Raw genomic sequence first — 20481 nt, forward strand, 5'->3', positions numbered from 1 at the left:
TTACCCACTTGAGGACAACACAACAATTTTTTGGCCATACAGGCAAAACAACAAATTCTCCATCATGAGAGGATGTACCTTCTGCGTCAGCGTACTTTTCATAGAATACCACGATTGTGCGACCTGCATGACCGAACCTTGACCTTGCCTAGCAACGACCGTGTGATTGGTCAATTCTCAAAATCTGTGTTTGCAGTGAGCGCGGTCTTTGCGTAGTAATGCGCTCGGCGCAAATAACTGCGCGTACCAAAGTTGGCTCTCATGATCACGAATTTAATATTTTGACTATAGTAACAAGGCTTGAATAATGAATATAAAACGCTTACCTTTCCAACGTCTCCTTGTCTTGCACCTCATAACTCAACTCAATATTGGGATATCGATTACAGAATCTAGCCACATCAGCCATCTGTGAGTCTGTCAGTTTAATCAATTCTGTCCTGTCAGAGTCCTCCATCTCCATGATATCAAACACACTCTCAATACCCTAAAATGGCAGCAAAGATATTATCAAACAATTAGATGAGTCCATTCCTAATTTAACAGTCCTTTTTTCACATTTGCAATTTCTTGATGACATCTTTTTTCTTTTACAAATTAGTGTAAGGCAAAAGAACCAAATTAGTTTGATCTTTCGATCGACCATCAACGCTAGATTGAACCTTATTATTTACATTAATTGACTATTGTTAATGGTGATTACATATGAATCTGTGCATGATATCATATTGACCAAAACAAATTTACCAGTAATTCTGATTAATTAGTTCATTAATTACAGGTATCAAAAAAGCAGCATCGATAATTGATCCAAAGATCAAGCAAATTTGGTTCCTGTGCCTAAACAAATAAAGAATCTTTCAAAATGTTAAAATTTGAATCATTTTGACTGGGATGATGCGTGTATTGTAGAATATGCTACGTATATTACAAACAGGGGTGTGATTGAGGATTTCTAACAAATCTGGAAGCTACTCAGAATCCAGCAATATAGAAATTTACACCCCTGTCAAATTATATTCACTTAAGTCCATTTCACTAAACTTTTAAGCCTTTGTAACTCAAGTAAACATTTGTAAAGTTACGAAGACCCAATACTAGACATAGCTTACAAAGGGTCCCTGTAGTAAATCCCTATTGCTTATGCAGCGCCCGTAGGTTTAGTGAAATAGAACTTCTGGACTCGTCATAAGTTACAAACAATTTTGAGACTTGCGATGCTTCTTTAAGTTCAGTGAACTGGAGCCCTGGATAATGAAATCACAGCAGTCAAACTTTTGATAAGGAAATCTGAATCAATGTTGAGACTTGCAATGCTTCTTTAAGTTCAGTGAAATGGACCCCTGGATAATGAAATCACAGCAGTCAACTTTTGATAAGGAAATCCGAATCAAAATTGAGACTTGCAATGCTTCTTTAAGTTCAGTGAAATGGACCCCTGGATAATGAAATCACAGCAGTCAACTTTTGATAAGGAAATCCGAATCAATGTTGAGACTTGCAATGCTTCTTTAAGTTCAGTGAAATGGACCCCTGGATAATGAAATCACAGCAGTCAACTTTTGATAAGGAAATCCGATCAATGTTGAGACTTGCAATGCTTCTTTAAGTTCAGTGAAATGGACCCTGGATAATGAAATCACAGCAGTCAACTTTTGATAAGGAAATCCGAATCAATGTTGCGACTTGCAATGCTTCTTTAAGTTCAGTGAAATGGTCCCCTGGATAATGAAATCACAGCAGTCAACTTTTGATAAGGAAATCCGAATCAATGTTGAGACTTGCAATGCTTCTTTAAGTTCAGTGAAATGGACCCCTGGATAATGAAATCACAGCAGTCAACTTTTGATAAGGAAATCCGAATCAATGTTGAGACTTGCAATGCTTCTTTAAGTTCAGTGAAATGGACCCTGGATAATGAAATCACAGCAGTCAACTTTTGATAAGGAAATCCGAATCAATGTTGAGACTTGCAATGCTTCTTTAAGTTCAGTGAAATGGACCCTGGATAATGAAATCACAGCAGTCAACTTTTGATAAGGAAATCCGAATCAATGTTGAGACTTGCAATGCTTCTTCAAGGTCAGGGAAATGGACCCCTGGAGAATGAGTTCACAGCAGTGAAGTCTTGATAAGGAAATAAGAATCAATGTTGAGACTTGCAATGCTTCTTTAAGTTCAGTGAAATGGACCCCTGGATAATGAAATCACAGCAGTCAACTTTTGATAAGGAAATCCGAATCAATGTTGAGACTTGCAATGCTTCTTTAAGTTCAGTGAAATGGACCCTGGATAATGAAATCACAGCAGTCAACTTTTGATAAGGAAATCCGAATCAATGTTGAGACTTGCAATGCTTCTTTAAGTTCAGTGAAATGGACCCCTGGATAATGAAATCACAGCAGTCAACTTTTGATAAGAAATCCGAATCAATGTTGAGACTTGCAATGCTTCTTTAAGTTCAGTGAAATGGACCCCTGGATAATGAAATCACAGCAGTCAACTTTTGATAAGGAAATCTGAATTCATGTGAACTGACCTTTTCTGTACATTTCTTGACGAGTTCTCCTCCAAAGTGTGGCAGCTGTTTGAGATAGGAGTCCTTGTTCCACATAGCTTGGGTGACCATTTGTGCCAATTCCATAGCAGCTAGAGCAGGGCTCAGCCATCCATTACTACTTAATACATCAACACACGCCTGGATAAGTCGCAATGCCTACAGAAAGATAACATAATGTCACTGAGTCAAGATTTAAACCAAACAATCAATCCATTCAATTTATAAATCAATTTAATGATGTATATTCATACGAGCTATAAATGTAAATAGAAAGTAATAAGATCTGTTGAAGATGCCTGTGAAAGTGCTCCAGTGAGTATACCAAATTTGAGTGGCATAGAAGTTTAAATTTTTTTTCTATTATAAATCAATTATAGACCCCATACAATTAACCAACCAGAATAGTGTAACAACCGGAAGTCATGATGGGGGACAGTTCTAAGATGACAGAGGGGCAGGTCTCTAGTTCGATTCCACAACCATTCATACCAATCACTCGCAATATCATGCAAATTGCCCTGTGGTACCTTACGGAGGCCAGAATTTTATTTAAATGAGGATGACTCCGTCATGTGTGACGTCATATTGCATACCCTCTATTGATATTCACTAAATGGGCTGATAGAGAAAAACAGAGAAGTCGAGAGGGATGGAAGGAAAGGGAGGCAGAGGTAAACAGAGCAGGAAAACAGTGATACAAACACACCCCCACCCCTTCATACCTTGTTGAGTATATCCTCTGTATCAGACTGTAATTCAGCAGACAGTTGCATCGTCCTAAGTGAGCCTGGAGTAAGAGATTGGTCTTCACATGGGGGTCATTGTACTTTGCATTTGTCAACTTGTTTGGCACACGGATGGAAAGCTGTAAGAAACATGATGAGTCCATGACAGTTTAACATTCAAATATCAACATTCAACTTATCCACTGTAGCTGATGTATCCCGTGTAAGTTTGCAATGTGTTTGTAATTAAGATTAATGTTCTGCGTGCTAGCCATAGGGATAATAAGTCCGAATGTGAGATATTTTCTCAAAATATCAAGAGCTGTCTTAAGAATCACTGTACAAATAAATACTAGGCTTGTTTGCATTCATTTGAATGCATGAGAATATACAATTCTGAAATGTATTAAAATTTTTAACAAAATTTGAAACTTGTGTCGTCTGCCCTAATGATAAAATTTTTTTTTTTTACACCAGTAACGCAATTTTCTGAAATATGTATATATTACTAGTTTCATACCTGCTTTAGAACGGAATCCTCATGATGTCTAATTGGAATGTTCTCATACTCTGCCGCCGATGAGATGATCTCAATCAATCCTCTGATCTTGGTCTTGTTATTGAGGGACATACTAAACAACTCAATAGTGGTGTAGTTGATGTAGTAGTAGGCAGCAATCATGCCCAGATTCAGAGGGCTGATGTCCATCTCATCCTCAATGCTGATACACTTGGATGCCTCCAAGTCTTGTAAGGTGTTCTCTACCAACTCAGACAGATGGTCTGACAAGTGACGATGAGTCATACCTAAGATAAATCAACATGTAATCAATTAATACGTCAAGAGGTAGTTTATCACACAAGCGATATCGCAATAACAAGTTCCTGATGTCCATCTCTGATACAGAGTGATGATACACTTGGATGCCTCCAATTCTTGTAAGGTGTTCTCTAAGACAGACAGATGGTCTGAGTGACAAGTGACAATGAGCAAAAGTATGTCTCCTGAATTGTCCCAAATTTTGTGTCCAAACACTATCAATGGCTTTTGAAGCCATTATCCATTTGCACTTACCCTGTAGGTTATAGTAGTTAGGATTCTGAGTCATTCTGCGATATAGGAATGTCCACGTCAGATAGTCTACAGCATCTTGTAGGGGATGGGGAGAGAGTTACTATGGGCTAAACTGAAACCATTATCCATTTGTACTTACCCTGTAGGTTATAGTAGTTAGGATTCTGAGTCATTCTGCGATAGAGGAATGTCCACGTCAGATAGTCTACAGCATCTTGTTTGTTTTCTATCGTCTTGGTAACCACCTCCGCATTGAAATGATCATGCAGACAATGATCAAGATGAGACTGAGGAGAAAATCACGCAACAAGTCAAAACAATACTCCCAGTTTCACACAAATATAGCACTAATTTTTCGGGGGATCAAATAAATATCATCCTGTTTTGCAAAATGAAACATAGCTAAATTCTAATCCTTTAGTTAGTTCTAACTGGCAATAAAAGTCTAATTAAATATTTTGCTATTTGAGGGAAAACAGGCCAAATTTAAATTGCAAATTTGCAAGACTTGGCAGAAGTCTAAGCAATCAAAATCTTGAGTATAGCTTGTGAGTTGGCGAATAATTCTAATATTTTATGCAATTTTTGATAATTGGTCATGAAAAGGATTAGAAATTTGTTTTTGAAGATTATAATGCATAACTTGAAATTAGTCATTGTACAAATATTTTCCCTAACACAGTAAGACAGTCAATGATTGTCATAGCTTGATTATCACAGCATTAAAAAAACCCCATAAAAACGCATGTTTATGGCCATTAAAATTGACCAAATATTTAAATTTGACTGTTCTTGATAGTCTTTCCTTTGGATGACCTATACCGTAGTGGTATACTCACCATTACTATTTAAATTCTTGCCAAACCGTTCTAGGTTCTTTTACCCACTGCAACTGGCCTTGTGTTTCAATGTTTTGTAACAAGTAACAACAAAACTGTCAATGCAATATTACCCCCATGTGCTCTACCAGCCTCTAAGAACTATGTGAATTGGTTACAAAGAGGCCTATACAGGGTGTCCCAGAATGATTTATACCGTGTTTGAAAAAAATATTAAAAATATATAGTCAACAGTGTATCTAATTTTAATAAGTGTAATACAATGACACACATGTCTCCTACTTATTCTGTGACTTTCATATAAATAGCTTTATTTGTTTTGGCATGACATTGACATTACTGAAAAAGGACGAAAACTGCATGTGTGTAATTTACAGCGCAAAGGCATCCAAACACATGCATCCTTTATCACCATCGTCCAGCCGTGCTGTGCAATATATTGGAGAAATCCTCGTTCTTTTATAGGAAATAGACCAAATTTGGCACAGATATAGAGCTTACAACGCTGTATAATTCTTGATATGGGATTAACTGAAACATTTCAATATGACTTCAGATATTTAGGTTGAAAAACATACTTTTTTATGTGATTTTGACCACAATTTTTACCCAAAAATGTCATTTTTACAGAGGATATAACTTCCTCAAGGATCCTCAGCAGTAAATTTGAATCTTCTCCGTTACGTAGCTGTGGGTTTGCTAATATACTGTGGACATAAATACATGCTGTGACACTAAGGACGAACCTTCTCTATACTTTTGTGACAAATCTATCTTTGCCAGCATTTAAAATGATGAAACTCAAACACCGCAATACTTGTCTTCAAAACCGCCGCCAAAGAAAGAATAGTATACGGTCACTAAAGCGTAACAAATCCTTTATTCCATACAATGATTGCTTCGTAACATCATAAATAATCGATAGATATCGACCTTTTAGTAGACATATGAACAGGACACAACAAATATACCTGTATAACATTTTCCAAATAACTTTGTGCTGAACGGTTAGCAATTTTACAGGTTTTCAAAATAGGTTTTGTCAAAACTCTGAATTCACCAATTTTACGCAATATCCACTAACTTCTATTAGAAACGTCCAATTTGTAAAATCTAAAATTTCTAAGAAAGCTAAATATATGTAAATCCTAGAAATTAAAACAATGCTACCAATAGTAATGCCCTTCATACCTAGAAAAATACAACTTTCCCGGTATAAATCATTGTGGGACACCATGTATCATGCATTGAGCCAATCAGAGATATGATAAGAACAGTAAGTAGGGTTGAAGGAGATTCAGCATAAAATTGCTGACAGATCTAAAAGCTCAATTTTGATTGGTTACTCATATGATCATATCATGTAATTGACCAATCAGAGGTTCTGTAAGAAATGCAGTAGTGCCCATGGGGTTAAGTACAGCAATACAATCAAAGCATATCACATATTCTTAAGACAACTTACCTCAACTGGGAGTGGCTCATAAAGGAATTTCTTGTAGAAATCTTTCTTTGAACCTTGACACAGAATCACACACTTGCCGACTGAAAGTGAAAACACATGAAAATAATGCTCGTCAATTAGATGTGCTATGCAGGGGTCAAATGTTTCAGATTGCTGGGTCTTGCTCATTTTGATGCAGCATATTCTGTCTCCATAACATTTTGGCACAATTGTTATTGAAAATTGACACAAAATGAAATGATGAGGGTCTTGATACAACTTAAGATGAATCACCACAGATTTCTATTCCTTTTATTCTTCAATTTCAGTAAAAATTTAATGTTTTTTGCAACTGTTCTATAGCTGTAGAGGTTGGCTGAGGTAAGGTCTTTAACATCAACACAGTGAGTGACACCAGTACTCCCTCCCTATGGAGAACAACCAGTTTGTCTGGGTTTTCCCTTCCAAGGGAAATTCCGGACTGAATTTTCTTTCAAGAAAAAACTGGCCTGAAAACCCGCGAAAATGTGCAAAATTATGCTATTTGATTTTCTTAACTTCTAGTCTACAAAGATCTTCAAAGAAAAGTCAGGTGCAAAAACAATATATCTAGCTAGTCAATTTTAAGTAAGCCTATATAAGAAATATTATAACTCACAGAACCCCAATGGGCTGTTGAAGCCTGTATTATATTTGAAGGCCAAATTAATTAAGGATGTATAATTTAATATATATGACAGCAATGCTCTAGATAAACCCCAACCCACATAATAGCTATTTTTCTTGCAAACCAACCTTCATGTTCAATCTGTGGCCTGTTAGCTCTGCCAACCATCTGTAAGACATCAGTGACAGGGTAATCAACATAGGCATGAATCTTGCCATTGTAGTACTGTGTATCCATGACAACCACAAGATGGGCTGACATTGTCATACCCCAACACATGTTACGTGCTGCTACTATCACCTGCAAGTATAACAAATGCATTACTGAGTAGATATATCAATGTATAGAGAGTAGTACAATCAGCACTGATTTACAAGACTTTAGAATAAATGCCACCACCCCAGGGTTCATACTTAAGTGGGTCTCTGATTTTTATGGCTGGGAAGCATTAAATTTACAACGTGTGACATCATTGCATCCGCCTGGACGCTTTGGGTCCAATAAAATGGAAACCTATGGGTTTTTCAAGCATGAGAAAATTTCAATTTTTTGTCACAAATAAACACTCCAAGAACCATAGCACAGACACATACTAATCCTGATTTGTTATAAAACTACACAAGGATAGGCTTGGAGAACAAAAGGGTGTGACAGTCTATTTTTATTGTGAATTTGCAATCTTTACTATGTTTACTTCCGGGTCCAAACAAATTGAATGCACCATGTGAGAATTTTTACTCTGCGATGCGCTGTATTTGGCATGCACTTTTGTGGGATTTATAGATTTCTCTCGTTGTTTTAATATAGCAGCTAATACATTTTGAATTTCCCTCTTCTGATTATTAATTGAAAATTTGCAGTAGCAAAGGCACACAATAATAAACTGTTGGAGCTAAGATAGTGTAAGTGTCCCATGCATTATCTTGCTGAGTAAACAACTTTGGAGTCTGGACCCCATAAAAATTTACTGGACCCCATATTTTGACAAAATTTCAAATTATGGGGTCCAGTGGACTCCATAAAATATAATCCTGCCACCACCTCTAAAATTAGCTTCTGCAGTTGGACTGCCTTGACATTTTATGTTTTATTAAGTTTCTGTATCCCTTTATATTGAAATACAAAAAATGCATAAATACATGGCCAAGTTATGTGCCAGGTTCAATCCTACCGCCTAATACTAACCTGTATAGCTCCTGATATGTACAGCTGTTCCACCACTTTGCGTTCAATCTCTGTCAACCCTTCATGCAGGTATGCTATGCCATTCTCTAACATTTCTCTTAAAGTCTGAAAGAAAAACCACATCATGTAGATTCTTTGTAAATAATAGTTTATTTATAAAGATAGGGGCAGCCTATCTGCTGTGTCCTAGCAGGACATCAGCCATTGTGAGACATTTAAATATTAAATACGAGGATCAGAAAGGATACATGCCTGAGAAAATATGTAATAAATGAAGAAGTGAAGCTCAGGCAAACTGGCACTATAATAAAGGAGAGAGAAAATCACAGCCGTACAGATTGGAACCAGCACACACTCACAATTTTATGTCGTTGAGTTCACCACCACACAGCTCATGGCGGATCTGCCGGCCAATTAAACATGTAATGATTTTATTCTCTCAAAAATGTCAATATGTCAAGATATTTACTTGGCCGTTAAGGGATCTGGAATGAGCGTTTTGACAGTATTTTTTGTGGGACATGAGAGCACATCAGACATATCGAATTGCATTCTGAATACGAAGAATGTCTTTCTGATATCAAATAAATTTTTGAAATTCACGATATAATACAAATTTTATGACAAATGATTAAAATTTGATATTTTTCACATTTTTGATATATAGCAGTCCTCGAAGTAAATTTTATAAATCTAATGATATATTCTTAAAGTGTATGTAGCTGGGAGGAAAAGCCGATGATCAAGTGAAAATTTTGACCTTTCATATTGAAGATATGGATTTTTTCCCAAGAAGACCTCATTTTTTCTGGTGTTTTGGGGGGAAAAATCCATATCTACAATACGAAAGGTCAAAATTTTCAATTGATTGTCGGCTTTTCATCCCACCTACATACACTTTAAGTATAAATCATCAGATTTATAAAGTTCACTTCGAGTACTGTTAAATATCAAAAATATCCATTTTTAATCATTCGCCATAAAATGTGTATTACATTGCGAATTTCAAAAAATCAAAATTATTTGATATCAGAAGGACATTCTTCATTCAGAATGCAATTCGATATGTCTGATGTGCTCCAATGTCCCACAATAAATACTAACAAACGTTCATACCCCATCCCTTAACGGTTTCTTTTTTTCCTCCTTTATTATAGTGCCAGTTTGCCTGAGCTTCACTTCTTTATTTATTAACAACATTGTTGACCCTTGCTTAAAATGAACTCAAAAGAGAACTAACCTAAATTCCAATTGTTCATTCCCTGATAGACCCAAGGTGGGTTGCTTTGGATGGTTTAATCCAAAATATAGTGTATGTCCAAATTAGTTGTAAAAATAAATAGTTATATTTAGGGAGGATGATCCCAATGTGTGACTTTACTCAGTGAGAGCCCTGGGATATTTGAGCAAGTGTTACCTCATCTGTGACTTTACTCAGATGCATTGCTAAGTCTTCCTTTGGTACATGCAGGAACCTGCTATCATCTCCTTCCTCCGCTGATGAATAGGTCAAAAGGTCAATTGCCGTCAGCTTGGTTTGCTTACGAGACGGCACAAAGACAATGACTGGTTTTGTTGGGGAATACTTGAGAACGGCATTGTAGGTGGGTTTCACCATGGCGATGAGACGTGAGGCTGTGTGTGTGATGTTAAATCCCTGTTGTGAAATAAATAAGTGCATGATAATGTAAGCCACAGTACTATGCATGCATGGTTTCAATATCAAACTTTCTCATATCCTCTTGTTTTATCTACTTTCACACAATAAGTTCAAAATTCTGCATTATTTGTTGAGAGAACAATTAAACAAATCAAAGCACTGAGATGCTGATGGGTCATAAATAATGCACAATCCCTCCAAAAAAATGTTTGGTTGCCCTGCACGACTGACCAAAAAAATCTTGGGGCCCACTTACGTATCTTGAATCTTGAAGATGCACCTAGGATAAGGTGCGATACTGTAACCTCTCAAGATAAAAGTTAATCCGGTTGATTAGTTTTATGATTCCAATTTAATAAGTATTGAGAATAGTAAGGGATGAAATCTAAACTCGACCGGCGGTTGCCCGGCAGTTGAACCGCTTTCCATTGTTCAGAACAACAGAAACCGGCTCCAACCGGACAGAACCCCCCCGGAACCGGCGGTCGAGTTTTGATTTCATCCCTAATCACATATTTTTGTTAAACCTGACTCAAGATTTTGACCACTCATCCTCAAGATAAGGTATTAATATCATTGTGTTTGATCCAAAGACTTCCGGCGACATCTCTCTAGTCCGAAGGTTCCTTAGTCCGAAGGCTCCTTAGTCCGAAGGTTCACTAGTCCGAACACATAATTTACCATTCGCTAGTCCGAATTCGGGTTCTCTAGTCCGAGGGTTCACTAGTCCGAATATAGAATAAGGCTCGCTAACCCTAACCCTAACCCTAACCCTAAAATCCTAGCCCTAAACCCTAATCCTAACACTAACCCTTATTCTATATTCAGACTAGAGAACCTTGGATTAGCAACTTAATTTGGTTTTCGGACAAGCGACCCTTCAGACTAGAGAACCTTCGGACTAGCAACCCTTCAGACTAGAGAGAAGTTACAAGACTTCCTTGTCTAAAGGGGAACCGGTAAACAATGACCTACCTGGATATGCAACTCCACTGGGACTAGCCTGACATTGGAGTGAAAGTTGAATGTATTGGTTGAGTTGGCACCCAGCCATTGTAACACATCGTTAGAGTTGGATAGAGCTAGAGATGAGCTGAGATTGACCTACCTGGATATGTAACTCCAGTGGAACTGGCCTGACATTTGGGTGAAAGTTGAAAGTATTGGTTGTGTTTGCACCCAGCCACTGTGCCACATCTTTGGAGTTGGCTAGAGATGAGCTGAGAGCAAGGATACGGATGTTGCGCTCTATCTGTGATGAGATGTACCTCATCCTGGAGCAGATCACCTCCAACACAGGCTAAGTCAAAGTACAATAATATAAAGTTTAGTCAAACAAAATTAATCTTAACCCTAACCGCCTAAGGGCTTTTTGGCGACGGGAAGGGAAAGATGGAAGGAATAAAGAGAGAAAACAAAGAAAGAAGTTGTTTGCTCTCGGTGGGATTCGAACCCGAGGCCCCTCGCATGCCTAGCACTGGGTCAGCGACACTTTGCCATGGGTCTTGGGCTTCGCTGGCCAGAGAAACCGTGCCTATATATCACTTAGGGCGATTGCGTCATCACACGACATGGGATGCACGCACGAACAGCGCATATATCAAGTAGTATTTTGTAGTACACAGTCCTGTTAGGGTTAAGGGCATTACTGCTTTTCTTTTCAGTCATTTTCCTCATCAAATATATTAATCTATTAGCAAAAACAATAAAATACAAAGACCTTTTGAACACTTTTTTAAAACATCAAAACAGATAACCTAAAACACACAAAACACTCAAGCACCTCCCAAGCACCCACAATTCCCCTACCCCCCCCCCCCCCCACACACACCCCTACACATTTTCACCAACAACCGCGGACCCGTATTGTGTGTGTGGTTGTTGACAGTGAAATCGTGGACTCACACACACAGACATATCATAATCCAAACGTGGACTTCTGTGATATTTCACGACCTTGGACTTCCATGGTTCGCTATGTGTGTTTTTCACTATATAAATGTGGACTCAAAGTCCATGTTTGTAAGTGAAAACAAACGCACCCCACACACTCACCCCATTTTCGCCGCCTATCAAATGAAGCTCATCAACAATAAACAGGTGTACATTCTGCACATTCTTCCTCTGTTTCCATCTCCGTGACAACACATCCCATTTCTCTGGTGTACTGATAATGATGTTGCCTTTGGCCAGAAGCTTCAGATCTGTGCTTGTCTCCCCTGTCAGCAAAACAACCTTCTTTCCCAGCTGCATTTGGAACTTGGCATGCCATTCAGCATACACCTGTAAAATAGTAATAGGACCAATATTGTATCCTTGTGGTACCACATTCCTATATGAAGAGCTTGTTTCAAAACCATGTGAAGTCCACAACCACATGTTTCTCATTTACTTGTGTGATACAATCACAATTACTTCAATGACAAGTTTGACATTAGTAACAATGAGCTGTACCATCAACAAGCCATTATTTACTTACCACAACCATTCTGCTTAACAATATGCAGACTATTGTTCTCATTTGGGAACCAAATGCCTCACACAGTATTGTTACTGTGCATCCATCCACTGTTTGCTTTGTAATGGTGCATCCAACTGAAATTATTATACCTATAGAATCACAACCCATTGCAATATCGCACAGGTAAATCAGAAACATGCGTTTGTGGACTTAACATGGTTTGGAACCAAGCTCTTCATATATCACCAAAGCAAACATAAATCATCAAAGAACATTAATTTAAGAATTATTTCAGTATTAAAATCAGTAGAAAAAGTTGATGTTCACATTTGGGAAAATGTTCAATTTGTTTATTCTCGCATTCTGTATCTCCACAAAACTATCACATTTTGTCTCCCAAAATCCTAAGTAAATAATTATCAATGCTACACAGAAATTATGTTCAAAAAATGATAGACATTTTACACAATTTGACATAACTTAAGAAAATATTGGATTATTTTGATGGTTTTTCGGTATTTTGTAGGGCAACAAAAAACTCTTGAAACATCATCTTTTCACTATTGCTTACAACCAATGACATTTTTGCTCTTAATGATTATTTTGTTGTAGTAGTAGTATATTTTGCTTGTATCACAGGGTATTCACCTTCATTGTATAATCTTTGTTTATTCATTGCTTTTTGTGCCTAGATTATAGCGCCTTAGTGCAAATTTTTTTTTTTTTTGGTTTTTGGCGCTCTATAAATGTCAGTGATTGATTGATTGATTGATTGATAAATAATAAGAAATCAAACATCAGCGCAACTTGTATGCAATCGAAGGTCGTAAAAGATAATCTGATAACAATAGTCATTAATAAGTCATCTCTAGTCCCTTCATACACAGTCCCTGCATTAAGTAAGGTGCTATACCTGTTCAGCAAGAGCCTCCAGTGAGGTCACATACACACATCTACCATCAGGTGTCTGTGACAACATGCGCAGAATCGCAAACTCTGAGATGATTGTCTTGCCACTACCTGTGGGGGCGCCGATGAAGATGTTGTCATCACCGTTGTACACTGCATTGAACACTGAAATAAGTGAAATAGGTTCATAGATTAAATAGGGTTTGGGACTTTAACTGTATGGAGTTGAGTAACAGTAGTTTCGATATTAATTTTTACAAAACAGATTTTTAAAAACCTGAACATACTCGCTTAATCCTTGGTGGCAGTCTATAAGGTTTGATCTTTACCTTGAGTAAAAAAAACAGCAGTTATGAGGCACATGATTTTCCATAATTCCAGGGTTAAGATCACCCTTAAGCAGGGTTGCCAGACAATTTCAGCCCAAATAGTGGGTCAAATAATTGAAAAGTCGCCCAATATTTTTTTATTAACCATTGGTTTCTATGGGATAGGAAATGACCAGAATTAGCATTAGCCAATGCTGAAAAGTCGCCCATTTCTTTTCTTAACCATCAACTGGTGTCTATAGGACAGGAAATTGTTGTAGGGAAATCTTCAAAAGTCGTCCCATTGGGCTATTAAACCTCGGAATTGGCAACCCTGCCCTTAAGCAAACAAATCCATACCTTGTGTCTGAATTGGGTTGAACACTGAAAACTTGCTGTTGTAGATGGCCTCAAATGCAGGGTTCCTCAGTGCTGATACAGGCAAAGCCTGCAGATCCAGTAGCTCTGTGGGAGGTGGGTTCTTCTCAGGCAAGATGAGATGGCGAAATGATACTGGTAACTGGGTTTCAGATGCTGCAAAATGAATTCATATCAAGATTTTTATAACAAGTTTATTCCTGTAAATTAACAAGTTTCTTGCTTTTAGTGATGACATTGCAAAAAGTCCAACCTCACATTTAACCTTCTTCATGCAGGTGTGACTGCAGACGACAAGTTCCAAATTTTCTTTAAAAATTCAAAAATTTTAGAATTATACATTTTCATGACCATGTTTGGAATCAGCACGAAAAATGCATTAAAATGAGTACAGAGAAGTCCACCATTGGTTCAGTGGTTCTTGAGATAGGTCTTGATATTTTGAGAAAATATCTCAAACCTCAGGACTTTTTATTTTGAAGCCAATGGCTAGCAGGCAGAGTCGCACAGCATTAATTACCCTTCCGATGTAGAAAATTATGCTATTTACATCATGTTTACAATTACAATTTTTGCTCCCACTTAAATGGCTTAAGTCCCTACACAAGGACAGTTAAACTGTACTGACAAGTTTTATTACACAAAAGAATACACATTTTCCTGACACATGTTACAAGGTACAAAATGACAGATACGCAGACAACAGACAGGACACAGACATCAGACAAGACACACAGACAACAGACATAACACAGACAGACAACAGACAGGACACAGACAACAGACAGGACACCGATGACAGACAGACAACAGACAGGACAAAGACAACAGGACACAGATAACTGACAGGACACATAGACTTACCTATCCATCTATCGGAGACAACTCTGATGAAATACTGGGGAGGAAGCGGTTCAAATACAGGCACAAAGAACTTGACTATGTGCTCATCCTGGGCAAATTTACTGTAAACAAATACAACAATTAGAAAATATTGGAACTTACAGTATAATTTTGACATTTTGTTACTAAAATCATGAAATGCTTATTCTATACATATATCTGAATGGTGGTTTATGTACACACATTTTGATACCCTATTCGCCCAATTTTTGTTCAATATTAAAAACACAGCAGAATTTTTAAAGATAAAACAAGAATTTAAAAGTTGCAGTAAATAAATTGTATCGATTTGAATTCAGTGCAAATATAATAGTGGGTTTTAAATGCCACAATGCTTGCGTTTAATAACATTGATCTCTGTTAGTGCAACATTTAAATTCTGTGTTTTTTCTTTAAAAATACTGCTGTGATGTTAATATTGAACACAATCGAGGGAATGGGGTATCATAATGCGCAAACGTAAATAAACCACCGTTCTTTCAAAATATTGTGCTTACGATTTATAGTATACGACTTACGTATTTACAACGAATGTGTTACTTTTTAGTCTTTATTTCAGACCTAAAACTGACCATTTGTGAAAAAAGAGAAAAATACTTTTAAAAAGAGGAAAATAGCGCAAAATCATGCTAAAAAAGCTCAAATTGGGCGAAAATAACAAATAATGCGTAAATTTCAGGAATCAAAAAGAAGAAATCAGCTAAAAAGAGGAAAAGTTTCAGGTCTGTTATTTACCTTTTCAGCAAGAAGTATTCATGATGCAGTATGATTTCACTGTCAACATCCTCAACCAGGATCCAGAATGCCTGTATGCATGAAAAACAAAATCACACAAGTAATTGTCAGTCTTCTTTCTATTTTTGGTTTCAACACTTCAAGGCTTTATTATTAAACTCAACCCAGAAAGTATCGAAATGATTATAGATGGTCAGATATATCGGGAACTGAAATATATAGCAAAAACTTATTCAATGTATATAAAGCACAGCTTTCTCCTGCGCATTTTGATACCTCTTTTGTTGCTCTATGATATCATTTGGTTGAGTTATGGGCGCTTGAGTGGCTTCAAGTCGGATTTTGAAAGTTGCACTTAGCTCCTATTCAAGCCAAATGCATTGTACTGTGACCAATAAATGACCATTGCTTTTGTCCGCCAAATTCAAATGAGTATGAGTGTCGCGTGTTGGATAAATTGATTGCGATGACCATCAATTGTACTCAATGGTCAACAATGGTAGGCATAAATCAATATGAGGTTGAAGTCAGATTACCTGACAGGGTAGGACAGAGAAAGGTGTCCCGAGTAACCAACGATGGCTGAATTGAGTCAAATACAAAGAGGGAGAATTGTTGGTTTGGTAGAGGCAGACTTTTCAATGCAAGCTACAGCTGAGCAAGTTGGAACGGTAAAGTCCACAGTCAGCAAATGGTGGAACTGTCACCGAACCAATGGTCATGTTAACGACAAGCAAAGGAGTAGACGCCCAAGAGTGACTTCAGCAGCCCAGGATGTGTCTATCATTCATTCATTCATTCATTCATTTATTTATTTCCACAATTCACATAGAAATACAAAATACGCATTAAAATACCATCAAAGAATCATGGAGGAGATGGCCGAAAGGCCAGTAAGGCCAGAGGTAGCCATCCCCTTTAACAGAAAAGTTACCAAACAGAAAATTCAACAGCAAATAATAAAATTTAAAAACAACAAACAAACAAACAAGAAACAAAAGAAAAACTACAATGCTCGTCAATTAATCATATTTTGAAATTAAGTGTCTTTTGTACACGTTCCGGAAATGTTTCACTGAATAAGACGCTCTTAAAGATTTTTGCAATGAGTTCCATAATAAAGGACCAGCTGTACGGACAGCGTGATCGGTGAAAACCCTGCTATTTTTAGTCAAGTTATAGTTATTAGCGTTTCTTGTTTGGTAATCATGAATATTAGATCGTAGGGTAAATAAACTGTCAAATAAGCTCGGTAATTCATTAATACTGTACTTATACATAAAAACTCCCAATTCTAATTTATAGGCGTCATTGTTTGCTAAAATGTTATATTTGGCAAACAAGGGGGCTGTATGACTTCTGTAATGACTACTGGCAACTGTCCGTATCGCCCATTTTTGGAGTTTCACAATTTTATCCAAATATGTTTTACATGTGTTTCCCCATATTAATATTCCATAGTTCAAATAAGGTTGAATAAAGGTACAATATAGAGTGTAAAGAATGCGATCTGGTACAAAGAATTTGAGTTTGTTCATTACACCAATATTCCTTGAAATAGTTTTTGCTATACAGTTAATATGACACCTCCATGTTAAGTTTTCGTCTATGAGTACTCCCAGGAATTTGGTATTATCTACCCTTTCTAGAACGATTTAGCTAAAATTATCTTAACATCTACATTACAGACAGTTGTTGTTGAATCAATATTTATCCAATTCTTGGACGTCATATGTGGTGTTCCCAGAATCATATAATTGGTTTTACTGGCATTTACTGATAATTTGTTTGCTCTGAACCAATTACTGACTTCCTTTAGTTCATTGTTAATTAACCAAAATTTGCTTCTTATATCTTTATGCGAGTATAGTATTGTGGTGTCGTCTGCAAACAGAATAAAGCTAAGTACGTTAGATGTGTTAACAATATCGTTTATATAAAGTATAAATAGTAGAGGTCCCAATATGGAACCTTGAGGACACCGCATATGATATCTTTCATTTTGGATTCACACGAGTTATAATATACATATTGTTTCCTGTTACTTAAGTAATTCCTAAACCAGTCCAGTACAATGCCTCGAATCCGTAGTGTTCTAATTTGTGGGCTAATATGTTATGGTCTATAGTATCAAAAGCCTTTGAAAGGTCTAAAAATACTCCAATAGTAGTTTCATCTTTTTCTACCGCATTATTAATTTTATCCACTAAATGTATAATGGCCATATAAGTAGAGTGATTGCTGCGGAAGCCAAATTGATTATCATTAAGTATTTTATGACTGTCAATGTAAGCAATACATCTATTAAAAACCAATCTTTCAAGTATCTTTGAAAAACAAGGCAATACCGATACTGGGCGATAATTCGAAAACACTTCAGCGTCTTCTTTTTTGTAGATTGGTATTACCTTTGCTACTTTTAGCTTTGGCTTTACAATTTCGTTTGCTACCCTTTTGATAATGAAGTTTCCAATATTATCGCAACCAGCACTTTTGTTCTGATTGAATTTATCTATGATTTTAATAATTTCTGGTTCTATAATAGGTTTCATATACATGCTACTAGATACGGGATTATCTAGATCCCCAAAAATATGTGATCATTTATGAATATTTGCTGCAAGTTTCGGACCTATGTTCACAAAATATTTATTAAAATGATCACATATTTCTTGGGGATCTAAAATAGTAGCAGTATTGTCATTATTGTCCGTCTTAAATTTATTTTTAGTTTGCTGATTTTTACCACGTCCAATAATACTATTAATTGTTTTCCACGTCTGTTTCATATTATTTTTTGCCCGTTCAAATTTGGTAAAAAAATAGTTTCTTTTCGATTTGTCGTATCAAACCATGCAGTTTATTCCTATAGGTTTTAAATTTTTGGAGGCATTCCGTATTTGGATTCTGCAAATACTGTTTATATAAAGAATTTTTCATATTTATACAACGTAAAAGCCCTTTAGTTATCCACGGTGATCTTGGGTCTTTTTTTCTTTTACTTGAACATTATCATTAACCACGCCCCGCAAAACAGGATATTGACAGGTGAGACAAGGTTACTTTTAAACAAACTTTTTTCCCAAAATACTGTAGTCAAGCAGCGAAAATTTACAATAATCTTAAATATGGCAATGAAGCAGCTAAATGTTAATTTACAATATCTAACAATATGATCATGGCATTAAACAATTTTTTATTCATCTTTCTTTCTTATTTTCTGATACAGCTCCACAGATCAAACACCGAGTCCATAGACGAAGAGGCCAGCAAAGACCGAACGACTGGAGCGATCAAGTCACAAGCAACAGGCTGCATGCAGCGGGTCTACGCTCAAGAAAAATGGTCAAGAAGAGCCGCCTACTTCCACGACACAAGCAAGACCGCCTAGCCTTCGCCAGATCACATCGCAGATGGAATCGTCGAGCTTGGTCTATAGTCCTCTTCAATGACGAAAGCAGAGTGTGCCTGCGAATGGTGGATGGTCGTATTAAAGTCTGGAGAGAGACAGGGGAGCGGCTAGACGAGGAGTGCATTCAAGAGCAAGAACCTTATGGAGGTGGAAGCTTGATGGTGTGGGCTGGGATAAGTGCTAATGGAAAGACGGACTTGATCAGTCTCAGAGGTGGCATAACAGCGCAGGTATACATCGATGAAGTTCTGCGTCCGATAGTTGTACCGTACGCTGCAGCTGTAGGCGATGGATTCCACTCAAAGCATGACAACGCCAGACACAGGTTGCAGCCCTAACCAGAGAGTTCTTGGAAACAGAGGGGGTGGATACTCTCGACTGGCCTGCAAAGAGCCCTGACCTTAATCCACTAGAACTCTTAAGAGGAAAGCTAATAAGACAATCAAACCTGACACCATCTTAGGAATGCCTTTGGCACATCCTGCTCAGGAAATGGCGAGACATTGACCAAAGAAAGTTAAAACATCTTTTTCAGTTCCAGATATATCTGACCATCTATAATCGTTTCAAAACTTTCTGGGTTGAGTTTATATGTATGTACTACATACAGAGGGCGAGATGGCCGAGTGGTTAAGGCGTTGCGCTGCCGGCCGGGAGATACGATCGACGAGGGTTCGAGCCTTGGGCTTGCCTTAGGTGAAAATTCTCTTCCATCCCAGAAATCCTTCAATTCAGTTCAGTTATTAATTTCAGAATTTAATTGAAGAATTTCTTCTCGCCCCATACACTGCTTATCACGTGCGATATAGGTAGTGTATGTGCTTCGTCCGTGATTCGAAGTCACGTAAAGCCGTTGGTCCCGTGTACAGGAAGAGTCAAACCCTGTGCACGTTAAGTGTCAGAGCTATTCGAAAAAGAGAAGGGGGACATCCCCGGTTCTGATATCTGCAATCAATCCTAGGTTCCAGGATCGTGCATAGGTAAAAACTATGCACGTTAAGCCCGTCGACAATACTCAATTTGAGGTATGCACGTATATAGGAAGAAGAAGAAGAATTAGAGAAGGAGAACCGGGACTCCCTATACCACCACGTACAATTGCGCAGTCAGCTATGGGGAGAAAATTGGGGGTATTCGGGTCCTTGCCGACGGTGCACGGAGACGAACAAAAACAATTCTGCGTCTCATCTGAAGCGTCCTGGTACTCGCGTGCAGGTTGA

The 20481-nt window shown here is 37.4% G+C and overlaps 1 protein-coding gene across 1 annotated transcript in view; it reads right to left on the minus strand.

The window, feature by feature from the left end:
• Window positions 1-335: 335 nt before the first annotated feature.
• Window positions 336-20481, minus strand: part of LOC140145904 (U5 small nuclear ribonucleoprotein 200 kDa helicase-like) — a gene marked incomplete at its 3' end in the record, with an annotated part of 47825 nt that continues 27679 nt past the window's right edge. The window contains 16 exon segments of the mRNA XM_072167622.1: window positions 336-487; window positions 2540-2716; window positions 3283-3332; window positions 3335-3425; window positions 3806-4092; window positions 4500-4647; window positions 6665-6744; window positions 7439-7610; window positions 8496-8600; window positions 9913-10152; window positions 11264-11455; window positions 12211-12438; window positions 13530-13690; window positions 14194-14367; window positions 15076-15176; window positions 15850-15920. Of these exon segments, the coding sequence (XP_072023723.1) occupies window positions 336-487; window positions 2540-2716; window positions 3283-3332; window positions 3335-3425; window positions 3806-4092; window positions 4500-4647; window positions 6665-6744; window positions 7439-7610; window positions 8496-8600; window positions 9913-10152; window positions 11264-11455; window positions 12211-12438; window positions 13530-13690; window positions 14194-14367; window positions 15076-15176; window positions 15850-15920 (2429 nt within the window).

This window comes from Amphiura filiformis, chromosome 2 (assembly GCF_039555335.1).
Source record: "Amphiura filiformis chromosome 2, Afil_fr2py, whole genome shotgun sequence".
NCBI lineage: Eukaryota > Metazoa > Echinodermata > Ophiuroidea > Amphilepidida > Amphiuridae > Amphiura > Amphiura filiformis.